The following is a 15,311-nucleotide window of genomic DNA, read 5'->3' as shown; positions in this document are numbered from 1 at the left end:
GACATAGATTAAATAAATAGTATAAGTCAATATGATCTTTGGGTATGGGGGGAGGAGGTTGGTGGTGTTGGTTTATTCATGTAGTTGTAATTGGCATAACATATTTGTAACCTGTCTACCAACTCAAAAAATTAGCAATAATAATATAACCTAGTTTTAATTTGTACTATAATTGAATCTGATTAGAATGTAGATCATCAATATACACTACCTTATAGCGTCCTGACAGAGCCTGACAAGGGGTCATATTCAGATAACCTCAACCATCCAACACAAAATTTTATCAGACAATCAAAACTGGTCTCTCGTATGCCTGTTCCCCAAAGTGTGCAAATTGGAAGAAAAAGATGAAGTAATGGAACAGGTGATAGAAAAGCATTGTTGCAAATATTTTGCCAGGCGCATTTTGATTTGTTGGTTGAAAGGCCATCTGAGTGTGACCCTTAACCGGCCGCCATCAGATCTTTGTAACAAAGTGTAAAATGATGGTCTGTTTTAATCAGATTGAATACAAGTTTGCCTTGTTTAGTAGTATTTGTTCCACTACCTGGCTGATTATCTAAGTGTACTACCTGGCTGATTATCTAAGTGTACTTCCTGGCTGATTATCTAAGTGTACTACCTGGCTGATTATCTAAGTGTACTTCCTGGCTGATTATCTAAGTGTACTACCTGGCTGATTATCTAAGTGTACTACCTGGCTGATTATCTAAGTGTACTACCTGGCTGATTATCTAAGTGTACTTCCTGGCTGATTATCTAAGTGTACTACCTGGCTGATTATCTAAGTGTACTACCTGGCTGGTTATCTAAGTGTTTTAATACTCTATAAATCTTGTTCCACTACCTGGCTGATTATCTAAGTGTTTTAATACTCTATAAATCTTGTTCCACTACCTGGCTGATTATCTAAGTGTACTACCTGGCTGATTATCTAAGTGTTTTAATACTCTATAAATCTTGTTCCACTACCTGGCTGGTTATCTAAGTGTTTTAATACTCTATAAATCTTGTTCCACTACCTGGCTGACTATCTAAGTGTTTTAATACTCTATAAATCTTGTTCCACTACTTGGCTGATTATCTAAGTGTTTTAATACTCTATAAATCTTGTTCCACTACCTGGCTGATTATCTAAGTGTTTTAATACTCTATAAATCTTGTTCCACTACTGGGCTGACTATCTAAGTGTTTTAATACTCTATAAATCTTGTTCCACTACTGGGCTGACTATCAAAGTGTTTTAATACTCTATAAATCTTGTTCCACTACTGGGCTGACTATCTAAGTGTTTTAATACTCTATAAATCTTGTTCCACTACCTGGCTGGTTATCTAAGTGTTTTAATACTCTATAAATCTTGTTCCACTACCTGGCTGGTTATCAAAGTGTTTTAATACTCTATAAATCTTGTTCCACTACCTGGCTGATTATCTAAGTGTTTTAATACTCTATAAATCTTGTTCCACTACTGGGCTGACTATCTAAGTGTTTTAATACTCTATCAATCTTGTTCCACTACCTGGCTGATTATCTAAGTGTTTTAATACTCTATAAATCTTGTTCCACTACCTGGCTGATTATCTAAGTGTTTTAATACTCTATAAATCTTGTTCCACTACCTGGCTGGTTATCTAAGTGTTTTAATACTCTATAAATCTTGTTCCACTACTTGGCTGATTATCTAAGTGTACTACCTGGCTGATTATCTAAGTGTTTTAATACTCTATAAATCTTGTTCCACTACCTGGCTGACTATCTAAGTGTTTTAATACTCTATAAATCTTGTTCCACTACCTGGCTGGTTATCTAAGTGTTTTAATACTCTATAAATCTTGTTCCACTACTGGGCTGATTATCTAAGTGTTTTAATACTCTATAAATCTTGTTCCACTACTGGGCTGATTATCTAAGTGTTTTAATACTCTATAAATCTTGTTCCACTACCTGGCTGATTATCTAAGTGTACTACCTGGCTGGTTATCAAAGTGTTTTAATACTCTATAAATCTTGTTCCACTACCTGGCTGATTATCAAAGTGTTTTAATACTCTATAAATCTTGTTCCACTACCTGGCTGGTTATCTAAGTGTTTTAATACTCTATAAATCTTGTTCCACTACCTGGCTGATTATCTAAGTGTTTTAATACTCTATAAATCTTGTTCCACTACCTGGCTGATTAAGTGTACTTATCTAAGTGTTTTAATACTCTATAAATCTTGTTCCACTACCTGGCTGATTATCTAAGTGTTTTAATACTCTATAAATCTTGTTCCACTACCTGGCTGATTATCTAAGTGTACTACCTGGCTGGTTATCTAAGTGTTTTAATACTCTATAAATCTTGTTCCACTACCTGGCTGATTATCTAAGTGTTTTAATACTCTATAAATCTTGTTCCACTACCTGGCTGATTATCTAAGTGTTTTATCTATAGTGTTTATCTAAGTGTACTTTACTCTATAAATCTTGTTCCACTACCTGGCTGATTATCTAAGTGTAATACTCTATAAATCTTGTACCTGGCTGGTTATCTAAGTGTTTTAATACTCTATAAATCTTGTTCCACTGGCTGATTATCTAAATCTTGTTCCACTACCTGGCTGATTATCTAAGTGTTTTAATACTCTATAAATCTTGTTCCACTACCTGGCTGATTATCTAAGTGTTTTAATACTCTATAAATCTTGTTCCACTACTGGGCTGATTATCTAAGTGTTTTAATACTCTAAAAATTTTGTTCCACTACCTGTGATTATCTAAGTGTTTTAATACTCTATAAATCTTGTTCCACTACTGGGCTGATTATCTAAGTGTTTTAATACTCTATAAATCTTGTTCCACTACTGGGCTGACTATCTAAGTGTTTTAATACTCTATAAATCTTGTTCCACTACTGGGCTGACTATCTAAGTGTTTTAATACTCTATAAATCTTGTTCCACTACTTGGCTGATTATCTAAGTGTTTTAATACTCTATAAATCTTGTTCCACTACCTGGCTGATTATCTAAGTGTTTTAATACTCTATAAATCTTGTTCCACTACCTGGCTGATTATCTAAGTGTTTTAATACTCTATAAATCTTGTTCCACTACCTGGCTGATTATCTAAGTGTTTTAATACTCTATAAATCTTGTTCCACTACCTGGCTGATTATCTAAGTGTACTACCTGGCTGATTATCTAAGTGTTTTAATACTCTATAAATCTTGTTCCACTACCTGGCTGATTATCTAAGTGTACTACCTGGCTGGTTATCTAAGTGTTTTAATACTCTATAAATCTTGTTCCACTACTGGGCTGACTATCTAAGTGTTTTAATACTCTATAAATCTTGTTCCACTACTGGGCTGGTTATCTAAGTGTTTTAATACTCTATAAATCTTGTTCCACTACTGGGCTGACTATCTAAGTGTTTTAATACTCTATAAATCTTGTTCCACTACCTGGCTGGTTATCTAAGTGTTTTAATACTCTATAAATCTTGTTCCACTACCTGGCTGGTTATCTAAGTGTTTTAATACTCTATAAATCTTGTTCCACTACCTGGCTGGTTATCTAAGTGTTTTAATACTCTATAAATCTTGTTCCACTACCTGGCTGATTATCTAAGTGTTTTAATACTCTATAAATCTTGTTCCACTACCTGGCTGGTTATCTAAGTGTTTTAAGACTCTATAAATCTATCTGAGAGATTCATTTCATCATACTAAGGTTATTTCTATTCACATATTCTCTATTTACTTATAGCTTATACAGCATTTTCATGTTTTGGTTACAGAGTGAGTCACTATATCCTATCAAACCTGTCCTGTCCTGGTCCTCTTCATCCCCTTCAAACTTATAAACATCTGGGTGACGTGGAATGTCAGTACCTTCTATATTGATCAATTTGTTAACTTTTTTGCAAAAGTCTTCAGTCTTGTAATCTGGAAGTTTGCAAACAGAACAAAAGTGAAATATTGTACACCAGACCCATCAATGAATGCATGACTTATTTTATATCAACTTTCACATGTGTTTCTAAATAAAAACAAAATGTTAGATTTCAATCTTCTTACAATTCTACAACCTACATATATTTGTGAATCTCTTTCAGACAGCTATGCTGCTATGATAAAGCATCTGATGTATGTTCTATCAAAGTAGGACTTGAGACATTGTATTATTATTATCATCATAACTGTTACAGATAACTGTAGTTGGCAGTCAACAGATGTCATAGACAGGTGATCAATGTCATATTTACCTCGGTAATCAATGTCATATTTACCTCGGTAATCAATGTCAGGCTGTTGATCAATGTCATAGACAGCTGATTGATGTCATAGACAGCTGATCAATGTCATAGACAATTAATCAAAGACATTGACAGTTGATCAAAGTCTTAGACAGCTGATCGATGTCATAGACAGCTGGTCGATGTCATAGACAGCTGATCAATGTCATAGACAATTAATCAAAGACATAGACAGTTGAACAAGTCATAGACAGTTGATCGATGTCATAGACAATTAATCAAAGACATAGACAGTTGAACAAAGACATAGACAGCTGATCAATGTCATAGACAATTAATCAAAGACATAGACAGTTGAACAAGTCATAGACAGTTGATCGATGTCATAGACAATTGATCGATGTCACAGACAATTGATCGATGTCACAGACAGATGATGACTATCAAGACATTTCAAGACATACTGACCTAAGCCCTCGCATATATAATGAAGAATGGCTCGCCTCACTCTCAATAACTCATCTGGCTCATCATATCGTTCAAACACTCCTTCTTGGATCCATTCATTTGTCAGTGCATTTTCAAAGTCTTTCCTCTTTTTCTCTGTAAGTAAAAATTGTAACCTTATATCTGTCATCCAATCATATGGATTGAGTTGTGCCCCCTACTGCTTGTACACATATCAGACTACATGTTATGAACTATTAATGTTGATGAAAAATGTTCCCTGTCAATACTACTTTAGAGCATACTCACACCACAACAATTAATATGTACCTGCCACAATTTGAACAAGAGATCCCAAAGGGATGTTGATGCCCACTATTGTTTGGTCTTCATGTTGGCTTCAAAAGATCATTTCCTTCTTTTTAATATTTTCTTTTAAGTTTTTTCATTTATAAAATTTGAAAAATCCCTCTGACAACATAGCTATAAAAAATTAACAATACCAAAGTAATTGCCTGTTAGCCATTTTGTTTTCCTGATCAGTCCCAGAATCAGATGGGCACAAGTAGGGACCAAGGGAAACCTACATACATAAATCTATCTAGTGTTCCTCAAAATAAAACAATAACAAACTTTGATTGTCAAAACATAACATGATCGTCTGTCAGTCAAACTGTTTTCCTCACCAGTCCCAGAATCAATTGGGTACAACTACGTGGACAAAAGGGAACCTACATATGAAATCTGAGAAAGATCCAGCAAGTATTCTCAAAAACAGTGATAGCAAACATTCTTTCTGAAAATTCAAGATGGCTTACAACATGTCAATTGTTTTGTTCTTCTAATCAAAATCAAATAGGCACAACTAGAGACCAAGAGGAACCTTTATATAAAATTTGAGAAAGATCCATCTTGTACTCTACAAGAAATAGCAATAACAAGAATTGTTTAGTACCAACTGGTCCAGGGATATAAGGCATTTTGAATAATTATATATTGTATTGTAAATTCTTCAAAATCTCATTTCTGCACATTTTCAAATGCAATTTTGACTCTCATCACATTATAACTGTTAGATGACCAGATGTATTCCAGGTTGGGCCTTATTAGAGATGCTATACATAGAAGGCCTTATTACAGATCCTTTACATAGAGGGCCTTATTAGAGATCCATGTTGCTTATTTCCCTCACTCTATATAGGGCTGGAGTTCATTGACTCCAGACAGACACAGACAGACATAAGAAAGTTGATAGAATGTCAGAATAATTCGAACAAGGGATATGTGATTAACTTATATTCATTCATATATTTTAACAGTTTATCTTGTACCATATGTTGCATAATTTCTGATGGTAATGATGTTCAGCTGCATTAGTTGTCTGTACACTGGTAGTAACAATGTCTTGTTAATAACGGAGACGTTAGATATTTTAAAGCTTTTGCAGTAAAGATATTTGATCTTCTTTGGGGTAGTTACGGGTATTAAGTGTTAGAACTGTGTATAATAAAGGTAAAATGAAACTTGATCTAGAGTCTTCTTTGGGATAGTTACGGGTATTAAGTGTTAGAACTGTGTATAATAAAGGTAAAATGAAACCTGTCCTTTTACGTAGTACAACTTGTCATCAAGAAATTATGCTCCTCTGGTCAGTGACCGTGAGGTTACATACATTTGCTAAATACGGGACAATTGTGTTGTTACATAGAATATGATACAAACAGAAACTGGAAAGCTAATAAGCATACCCAAACTCGAGTCTTCTGACATTTCAGCCATCACTGTGGCCATCTGGCATCAATATCGCCTTGTACCTTGTCGCTTCCTCGTCTTGGTCACTGAAGTGCTTGTCTTACAAATAAGCAAATAGAAGCTTCTATACAACATAGCATGCTCTAGTTCCAGGTATGGATAGTTAAGGAAAAGCTCATAATTTTCTTGAAATTTGGCAAACATACGCACCTGGTGAAACATGACACAGACTTCAACACATATATGTCTATACATATTTTTTAATATTAAAAGGCAACTACATAGTTTTCATCAAGTCCGTATTTGGCTATCGGGCCCACTCCCTCCCCTCCACTTCACAAAACAAAAACAAATCCCATTTAGCCTCAAGCAATTTCGCCCCAAATTTGTTTCATTTATCCCCAACCATATTGTCCGAAAAGTTAATATAGCCCAAAAATTCATAATAAGCCCAACAATGTATAATGATCAAAGGGGAATAACTCATATAAAATGTGCAACGCGATCTGATTTCGCTCATTTTAGCCAATGTCTATTTCATATTCCGACACTCTTAAAAAATCACGACTCCAAATAAATATGTCAAGTCAAAGCGGGAAAAAGTCACACACAATTTACTGATATCCATAAATTGCCTAACTCATTCAGTAGTATGTTCTTTTTCAAGTCAAATAAATGGTTTCTATATTTTGAAAGTGAATATTTCTTCAATGAGCAATACTTTAAATGTTTTCGATGAAGGTCATTCAATTTACCTCCAACATTGAAAACAACTGCTAAATGTACAACAATTTATGATACGCTTTCAAATCGTTAAATTTGTAATGAAAATAACTTCCGAATCACTAGAATTAAAACAAAATACCAGGGACTGTAAACAGTTACTTAAAGATGTTATTTTTGATAATAATGATAATTTGTTCATCTCAACGCAATAATGCACATTTGTATTAACAATTTTCTAACCATATCAGCAATTCACCTGTAATACAAGGGACACACACACTAACACACACATTATCATATTATTGATGATGATGATGATGATGATGATGATGATGATGATGATGATGGTGTACATAGTTCGAGCCGTGATGAGTGTCACTACAATACGTATTCGCAACATGGGATAACACATTCTTGTGACGTGGTGATGGAAAATAGCGCTTGTATATTCACTCAAGCGGCAGACTCCGGATACTTGCCGACTGAAGGGTAGGCGGCAGACTCCGGATACTTGCCGGTAAAAGGGTAGGTGGCAGACTCCGGATACTTGCCGGTTAAAGGGTAGGCGGCAAACTCGGATACTTGCCGACTGAAGGGTAGGCGGCAGACTCCGGATACTTTCCGGTTAAAGGGTAGGTGGCAGACTCCGGATACTAAAGGGTAGGCGGCAGACTCCGGATACTTGCCGGTTAAAGGGTAGGCGGCAGACTGCGGATACTTGCCGACTGAAGGGTAGGTGGCGGACTCCGGGTACTTGCCGACTGAAGGGTAGGCGGCAGACTCCGGATACTTTCCGGTTAAAGGGTAGGTGGCAGACTCCGGATATTTGCCGGTTAAAGGGTAGGTGGCAGACTCCGGATACTTGCCGGTTAAAGGGTAGGTGGCAGACTCCGGATACTTGCCGGTTAAAGCGTAGGCGGCAGACTCCGGATACTTGCCGACTGAAGGTTAGGCAGCAGACTCCGGATACTTGCCGACTGAGGGGTAGGCGGCAGACTCCGGATACTTTCCGGTTAAAGGGTAGGTGGCAGACTCCGGATACTTTCCGGTTAAAGGTTAGGCAGCAGACTCCGGATACTTGCCGACTGAGGGGTAGGCGGCAGACTCCGGATACTTTCCGGTTAAAGGGTAGGTGGCAGACTCCGGATACTTGCCGGTTAAAGGTTAGGCAGCAGACTCCGGATACTTGCCGACTGAGGGGTAGGCGGCAGACTCCGGATACTTTCCGGTTAAAGGGTAGGTGGCAGACTCCGGATACTTGCTGGTTAAAGGGTAGGCGGCAGACTCCGGATACTTTCCGGTTAAAGGGTAGGTGGCAGACTCCGGATACTTGCCGGTTAAAGGGTAGGTGGCAGACTCCGGATACTTGCCGGTTAAAGCGTAGGCGGCAGACTCCGGATAGTTGCCGACTGAAGGGTAGGCAGCAGACTCCGGATACTTGCCGCCTGAGGGGTAGGCGGCAGACTCCGGATACTTTCCGGTTAAAGGTTAGGCGGCAAACTCGGATACTTGCCGCCTGAAGGGTAGGCGGCAGACTCCGGATACTTGCCGGTTAAAGGGTAGGCGGCAGACTCCGGATACTTGCCGGTTAAAGGGTAGGCGGCAGACTCCGGATACTTGCCGACTGAAGGGTAGGTGGCAGACTCCGGATACTTGCCGGTTAAAGGGTAGGCGGCAGACTCCGGATACTTTCCGGTTAAAGGGTAGGCGGCAGACTCGGATACTTGCCGACTGAAGGGTAGGTGGCAGACTCCGGATACTTGCCGGTTAAAGCGTAGGCGGCAGACTCCGGATACTTGCCGACTGAAGGTTAGGCAGCAGACTCCGGATACTTGCCGACTGAGGGGTAGGCGGCAGACTCCGGATACTTTCCGGTTAAAGGGTAGGTGGCAGACTCCGGATACTTTCCGGTTAAAGGGTAGGTGGCAGACTCCGGATACTTTCCGGTTAAAGGGTAGGTGGCAGACTCCGGATACTTGCCGGTTAAAGGTTAGGCGGCAAACTCGGATACTTGCCGACTGAAGGGTAGGTGGCAGACTCCGGGTACTTGCCGGTTAAAGGGTAGGCGGCAGAGGAGGAAACTTTACATTACCCGTTTAGAATGATTCACATCCCAGGTATACCACATCTGGTTTCAGATTGCACATCCCGCCACCGACGAGTCCGAAAACTTGCGCATATCAAACCAATATGGAAGACAGCGTTACGACAGGTGTCAGCTGAAAATGTGAATACCAAACTTTTTGGACACTTAATATTTTGATGATGATAATTTTTTGTGCTGTTTCAAATATTATTTTCTAAATGAGGTAAATTGCAACTTCTATTAAGGTTATTCGTCATGTCTGCTGTGGTATTTGTTATTGTTTCATTTCATACCGGTCGCGGTCGACCGGTAAAGTTGAATTATTAACAGCAGCGCTTCGGCCTGAACAAAATTCTATGCTTACGTTCGTTTAAAAGATTGTTAAGCACACTAAATGCTGGAAGGTGGTAAGGTTTTATTTTCACTGTAAGTTTTACACATCAAATAGTCTAGTTTCTGCTTATTTTATGAAAAATAAGGATTTTTCACAAACGGAAGTCATGGCACAAAAAGGTAAACAAGATGGAGGCCTACCGGCCGGCAACCAGACAAAAAAGAAGAGAGCTGCCAAAGGAACAAACTCTAGAGGAGCATCAAGATCCAACTCCAGAACTCAATCCCCATCTGAATCGCCATTTAGGTTAGCATGGAACAGTGACATTGAAGATGAAGGAGATGAGGCGTGGACTTGTGAGAAGTGTGAGAAGGTGTCTAAAGATCCAATGGCGAAAATGCTGGAATGTCAACGTTGCAAACACCACTTCTGTATCAAGTGTTTGAATAAACCAGAGGAAGAATATAAACTGTTGCAGTCATCTGATGTGGTTTTGTGGTAGGTGCAGGGAACTAATAGAGAAAAAAACTGATCGCAAGATAGAAGAGAGATGCCAGCTTATCATGCAAACTTATGAGAACAGAATTACAGCTATTGAAGAAAAACTGGACAGTAAGTGTGATGAAAAACAGGTGCAGGAAATAGTCAAGAAGGAAATGGATGATATAAGGAACAATGATAAAGATGAACAAACAGAAGGGAAAAACAACATTGGAGAAGTTGTTGACATAGTTACCATGGATACTGTCATAACTGAAATGAATGAGAGAAAAGCAAGGGAAAACAACATAGTCGTTCATGGGATAGAAGAAAGTGATTCAAATGATAAGTATGAAAGGAAGAAACAGGACACAAAAGTAATTAGAGAAATACTTGAAACTTGTAATGTGAAAATGGAGCAAGATAATCAGAAAGAAAGCATTGTCAAAGTTATCAGACTTGGTCGCTATAAAGAAACAGTCAGAGCAGTGAGAATGAAAAAAAATGCAAGTAAAACCGGTGGAACACCATTACTGGTATCCTTTGACAAGGTGGATACAAAATCCAGATTATTCAAGAATATTAGGAATTTACACTCAGCAGGAAAATTCAAGAACATCAGAATATCAAATGACCTGACAAAAGCAGAGAGAGAACAAGAAAAGCAATTAAGATAGGAAGCCAAAAACAGAGAATCGCAGTCTTCGGGGGGATTCAAATTCAGAGTGAGGGGCCCTCCATGGGCAAGGAAAGTGGTAAAAGTTACCACACAAAAAGAAAATTAAACAGAGCAAGAAGTAGTAACAATATTACTGTACATAGTGCAAATAAGTTAAAAAATTCAAATGTTTTTGATTTAAATAGTGTTGTTGTTGATATTAATAATTCATCGGTTAAAATTGTGAGAAATGACTCAGAAAAGAAGCATAATCTTAAATGTATCAGTACAAATGCTGACAGTTTCTTAAACAAGATGGACGAATTCAAAAATAGATTTCTGTCAGGAACCCCACCACATGTTATAGCCATTACACAAGTTTTACCCAAAAATAGGAGTTATACCCTAAATAAAGCAGAAATACCAAACTATCAACTTTTTCCAAGTAATTTCCCAGGTGACAAAAAAAAGAGGGGCAATCATTTATGTGTCAAAGAAAATAAATGCTGTTGAAGTTCAATTTGAAACAGATTTTGAAGAATGTGTATGGGTGAGGATATCCTTGAATAAAAAAGACACACTGCTATTTGGGTGCATGTATAAAAGCCCATCATCGAGTGAACATAATCTTGAAGCACTTAATGATTTGCTGAACAAAGTAGGGGAATGCAGATACACTCACACAGTTATAACAGGAGATTTTAACTTCCCAGATATAGATTGGGATGACTGGAGCACAGGGAACGCCAGTGGTGCCAGATTTGTTGAATGTATACGGGACAATTATTTTTATCAAGTTGTTGACACGGAAACCAGGCACAGGCATGGACAAGAATCTTCACTGTTAGACCTACTACTTGTGAATGATATTAACAATATTATAAAGACCGAATACTTACATCCCTTGGGAGCTAGTGACCATAGCGTTATTCAGTTTGAATTTAATTGTTGCTTGGATGACATAACGGATAACTCTGCTCGTCTGAACTATTACAAAGGGGATTATGATATAATGGGTAAAGAAATGAACATTAACTGGGAAGAGGAATTTGACGGACGCAACACCTTGGAAATGTGGGACATATCTATAGACAAGCTTTCCATATTGATAGATAAGCACATCCCTATGAGTAAACCTAGGAATACCAAAGGTACAATACCACTTAGTAGGAAAACAGTTAAAACCATTAAAAGGAAGCACCGATTATGGGAGAGGTATATGCAAGACAGAACGACAGAAAAACACAGAGATTATTGCAAAGCAAGAAACAAGGTTAAAAGATTAATAAGGAAAGAGAGAAAAGACAAAGAGCGACAAGTGGCTGAATCAGCAAAGAGTAATAGTAAAATCTTTTGGAAGTTCGTGAACTCAAAAAGGAAATCTAGGAGCGGAGTGTCAGAACTACATGAAAGCTCACAGGATGGGAATATCACAGCTAGTACAGACAAGGAGAAGGCGGAAGTACTTGCAAACTTTTTTAGTAGTGTCTTTACTATGGAAAATTGTGAGAACATGCCAGAGTTGGAAAATAAAGATATCATACAAAATTCATTTGAAAGCATAACCATTGAAGAAGTAACCAAGCTTCTCTCCAAACTAAACGTTACAAAATCACAAGGACCCGATAGACTTCACCCAAAAGTGCTGTTTGAACTACGTTCGGTGATTAGTGAACCAGTATTCATGATATTTGTGAAATCATTAGAGACGGGAGACATACCAGAAATATGGAAAGTCGCAAAAATAACAGCTATATTCAAGAAAGGAGACAAAAGTTCAGCATCCAACTACAGGCCAGTCAGTTTGACGAGTATTGTATGTAAAACGATGGAAAAGATAATAAGAGCACGAATCATGGAATACATGGAGAAGAATAACCTATTCAGTGAAAAACAGTTCGGATTCCTAGGAGGGAGGTCTACATCTTTACAATTATTGAGCGTACTAGACAACTGGACAGAAATTCTGGACCGGGGAGGAGTCATAAATACAATCTACATGGACTTTATGAAAGCTTTTGACAAGGTTCCACACTGCAGATTCATTGAAAAATTGAAAATGTACGGGATCCACAAGAAACTGTGTACATGGGTAGAACACTTTTTGGCAGATAGGAAACAATGTGTACAAGTTAATGGAGCTCATTCTAAATGGCATTTTGTTACTAGTGGCATACCCCAAGGATCTGTGTTGGGACCAGTGTTATTTGTAATCTTTATAAATGACCTTCCAGATTGCGTATTGTCGGATGTATTTTTGTTTGCGGACGACACCAAAATTTTTAGAGAAATTATAGGTAGCAGTGATAAAGCTACTCTTCAGAAGGATCTGGACGAATTATACCAATGGAGTGAGAAATGGTTGCTCAAGTTTCATCCGGATAAGTGCAAGGTCCTATCCATTCATAACAAAGGAAAACAGGTAGAAGAAGCAGAGTACAGTATGCGCAAGGAGGGAGGAGGAAGTAAGATTTTAGAGAACGTGGACAGTGAAAAGGACATTGGAGTTACCATTGACAAACACCTCACATTCGAAAAACATATACAGACCCAGGTGAACAAAGCTAACCAGATAGCAGGACTAATGAGACGTACATTCATTTACCTTGATAACAGGACATTCTGTTTATTATTTAAGGCACTAGTCCGACCCTATATGGAGTATGCAAGCTCAGTATGGTCACCCCACAAGATAAAAGACATAGAATTACTCGAAAACGTCCAGAGGAGGGCAACAAGAATGTTACCACAGCTAAAAAACCTTGATTATGAACAAAGACTGAATCACCTAGGACTACCATCGTTGAAATTTAGAAGAATGAGAGGGGATATGATCGAGGTGTTTAAAATATTGAAGGGAATATACGACCAAAAAGTAACCAGGAAAATACTGAATTTAAACATGACCAGCAACACCGGGTGAAACTCACTTAAGTTAACTAAACAACATTGTGTTAAGGACATTAGGAAGTACAGCTTTTCTCATCGGGTAGTGGACACTTGGAACAGCCTCCCTGACACAGTTGTTACAGCTACCACAACAAACCAATTCAAAAACAGGCTCGACAAATACTGGGAAAGACATCCATTGAGGTTTAATTATACAGTAAGATATGGACCAGATAAAGACACCGGAAGGACATTAAACCGACGTAATGACAATTTTGAGCTGCCTATAGAGGACCAACAGGTCCTGCGGGCAGAGACAACATAAGGTAAGGTAAGGAAACAAAATATTTGTGGAAGTTGACGCAGATAAACTATATTCCATGTATGATACACTTTCCAGGGCTACTGAATGCGCTATGTACACCTATGGCGGATTTTATTAATTGTTATGTTACATCTTCATCATCAGTTTACTTTATATAGTTCGTACTGAAAGCACGCCATCAAGTTGTAAACGTAATTTTGATTGGATGACCCTTCAAGGTGATTGACTGTTACTGTTATACTATCTGGAGGTCTTAGCTAGATTTTAGTCGTGATATCATTTCTGGAGTTTGAAATAAAAGAAAGATTGTACAAAAGAGACACAAGTGAATGGCACGTTTTAATATTGTAGAGTTAGATACATTATTGCCAAACAATAAATTTAACTACGTCATACAGCTGTTTCGTTATTCTAAGAGTCGTCAGCGATGCCAAAGGCCTAAATTATGAAGCTTGGGAGGCGACTGAGGAATATTCGAAGTGATTGGAAGAAAAGTCAAAATCTAGACGGGAGGAGCAGAAGCCCCATAATTAAATGGATTTTGTAATTTTCTTACACCAGAAGAACAGCGTCAAGTACATGTGTATATCCGTACCACCATGCTAATGAATTAAACCGTAGCATGTGAATCACGGCAAACCATGCCGTTGAATGTTCTCCCCTTACCAACTGTCAATTCCATAGACCGGATTTGTGATTCAGTGTTGTGATATTTTGTTCATTAGAATACTCCATAATAAAAACTTTATATCAAAATATAAGTTTGAAAAGCTATCCTACAGGAAGTGAAATTTCCTTAGCGTCAACACATATTCGTGTATGAATTCGTTCCTAGTTTGGATTTGCTAAAACAGGGGCAAATCGAAGATTTCGGGTTAGAGGGGGCACTAATATTTTTAAAACTGAACCGCCCGCCTCCTTTTTTGTAGTCTCTGACTCCAATTTCACCTTCTTTTCTTGAAGCTGTAAAGAAATCCGGTGTGGCAAATGATTTGTTTTATAAATGATTTTATGCAGCATCGTGTTTGCGTAAATGCATCTATGCACCTGGAGGACTGTCGTCCGCCTTTGATTTCCTTCAAAATCAAAATTTCCTATTGCTGTTTTTTGCAGAGAGCTGTGGAGATCGCTTATGTAGTAAAACTCTATTTTCATTATCATCATTTGGCAAACCTTCGTGCAGCGAGTGTCGTTTATCTTATTTTAGACAGATGTTCAAATGAAATATTGCTCATTCGAAGGTGTGGTTTTTGGGGGTTGGAATAAATGATATATTTTGTCAGACTTGATTTGTGTTTATATGAGTCTGCCTCTTGTTAATCATGGGGCAGATTGGTGTGGCCAAATTTGGGAAAGAACGGCAACCTTTAAA

At 38.0% G+C, this 15,311-nt stretch overlaps 2 protein-coding genes across 2 annotated transcripts in view; both read right to left on the bottom strand.

The window, feature by feature from the left end:
• LOC132544791 (uncharacterized) overlaps positions 1 to 6,500 on the bottom strand; it is a 34,235-nt gene extending 27,735 nt beyond the window's left edge. Inside the window, exons 1-3 of the mRNA XM_060208437.1 lie at positions 6,444 to 6,500; positions 4,711 to 4,845; positions 3,809 to 3,931 (exon numbers count right to left, since the gene is read on the bottom strand). Of these exons, the coding sequence (XP_060064420.1) occupies positions 3,809 to 3,931; positions 4,711 to 4,845; positions 6,444 to 6,480 (295 nt within the window). The 5' untranslated portion in view covers positions 6,481 to 6,500. The remainder of the gene's footprint in view (positions 1 to 3,808; positions 3,932 to 4,710; positions 4,846 to 6,443) is intronic.
• A 1,120-nt stretch (positions 6,501 to 7,620) lies between these two features.
• On the bottom strand, positions 7,621 to 9,295 carry LOC132544790 (FHA domain-containing protein FhaA-like). The gene is made up of 4 exons (XM_060208436.1): positions 9,291 to 9,295; positions 8,681 to 8,898; positions 8,358 to 8,576; positions 7,621 to 8,108 (listed from the first exon to the last, which is right to left on the bottom strand). The coding sequence occupies exons 1-4, from the start codon at positions 9,293 to 9,295 to the stop codon at positions 7,621 to 7,623; spliced, it is 930 nt and encodes a 309-aa protein (XP_060064419.1).
• Positions 9,296 to 15,311: the final 6,016 nt, after the last annotated feature.

The sequence above is a fragment of the Ylistrum balloti genome, unplaced genomic scaffold (genome assembly GCF_031769215.1).
Source record: "Ylistrum balloti isolate Yb309-2 unplaced genomic scaffold, AGI_CSIRO_Ybal_v1 Utg369808, whole genome shotgun sequence".
Taxonomy (NCBI): Eukaryota; Metazoa; Mollusca; class Bivalvia; order Pectinida; family Pectinidae; genus Ylistrum; species Ylistrum balloti.
The sequence above is the reverse complement of the archived record's forward strand: the minus strand, read 5'-3'. Positions and strand labels throughout refer to the sequence as shown.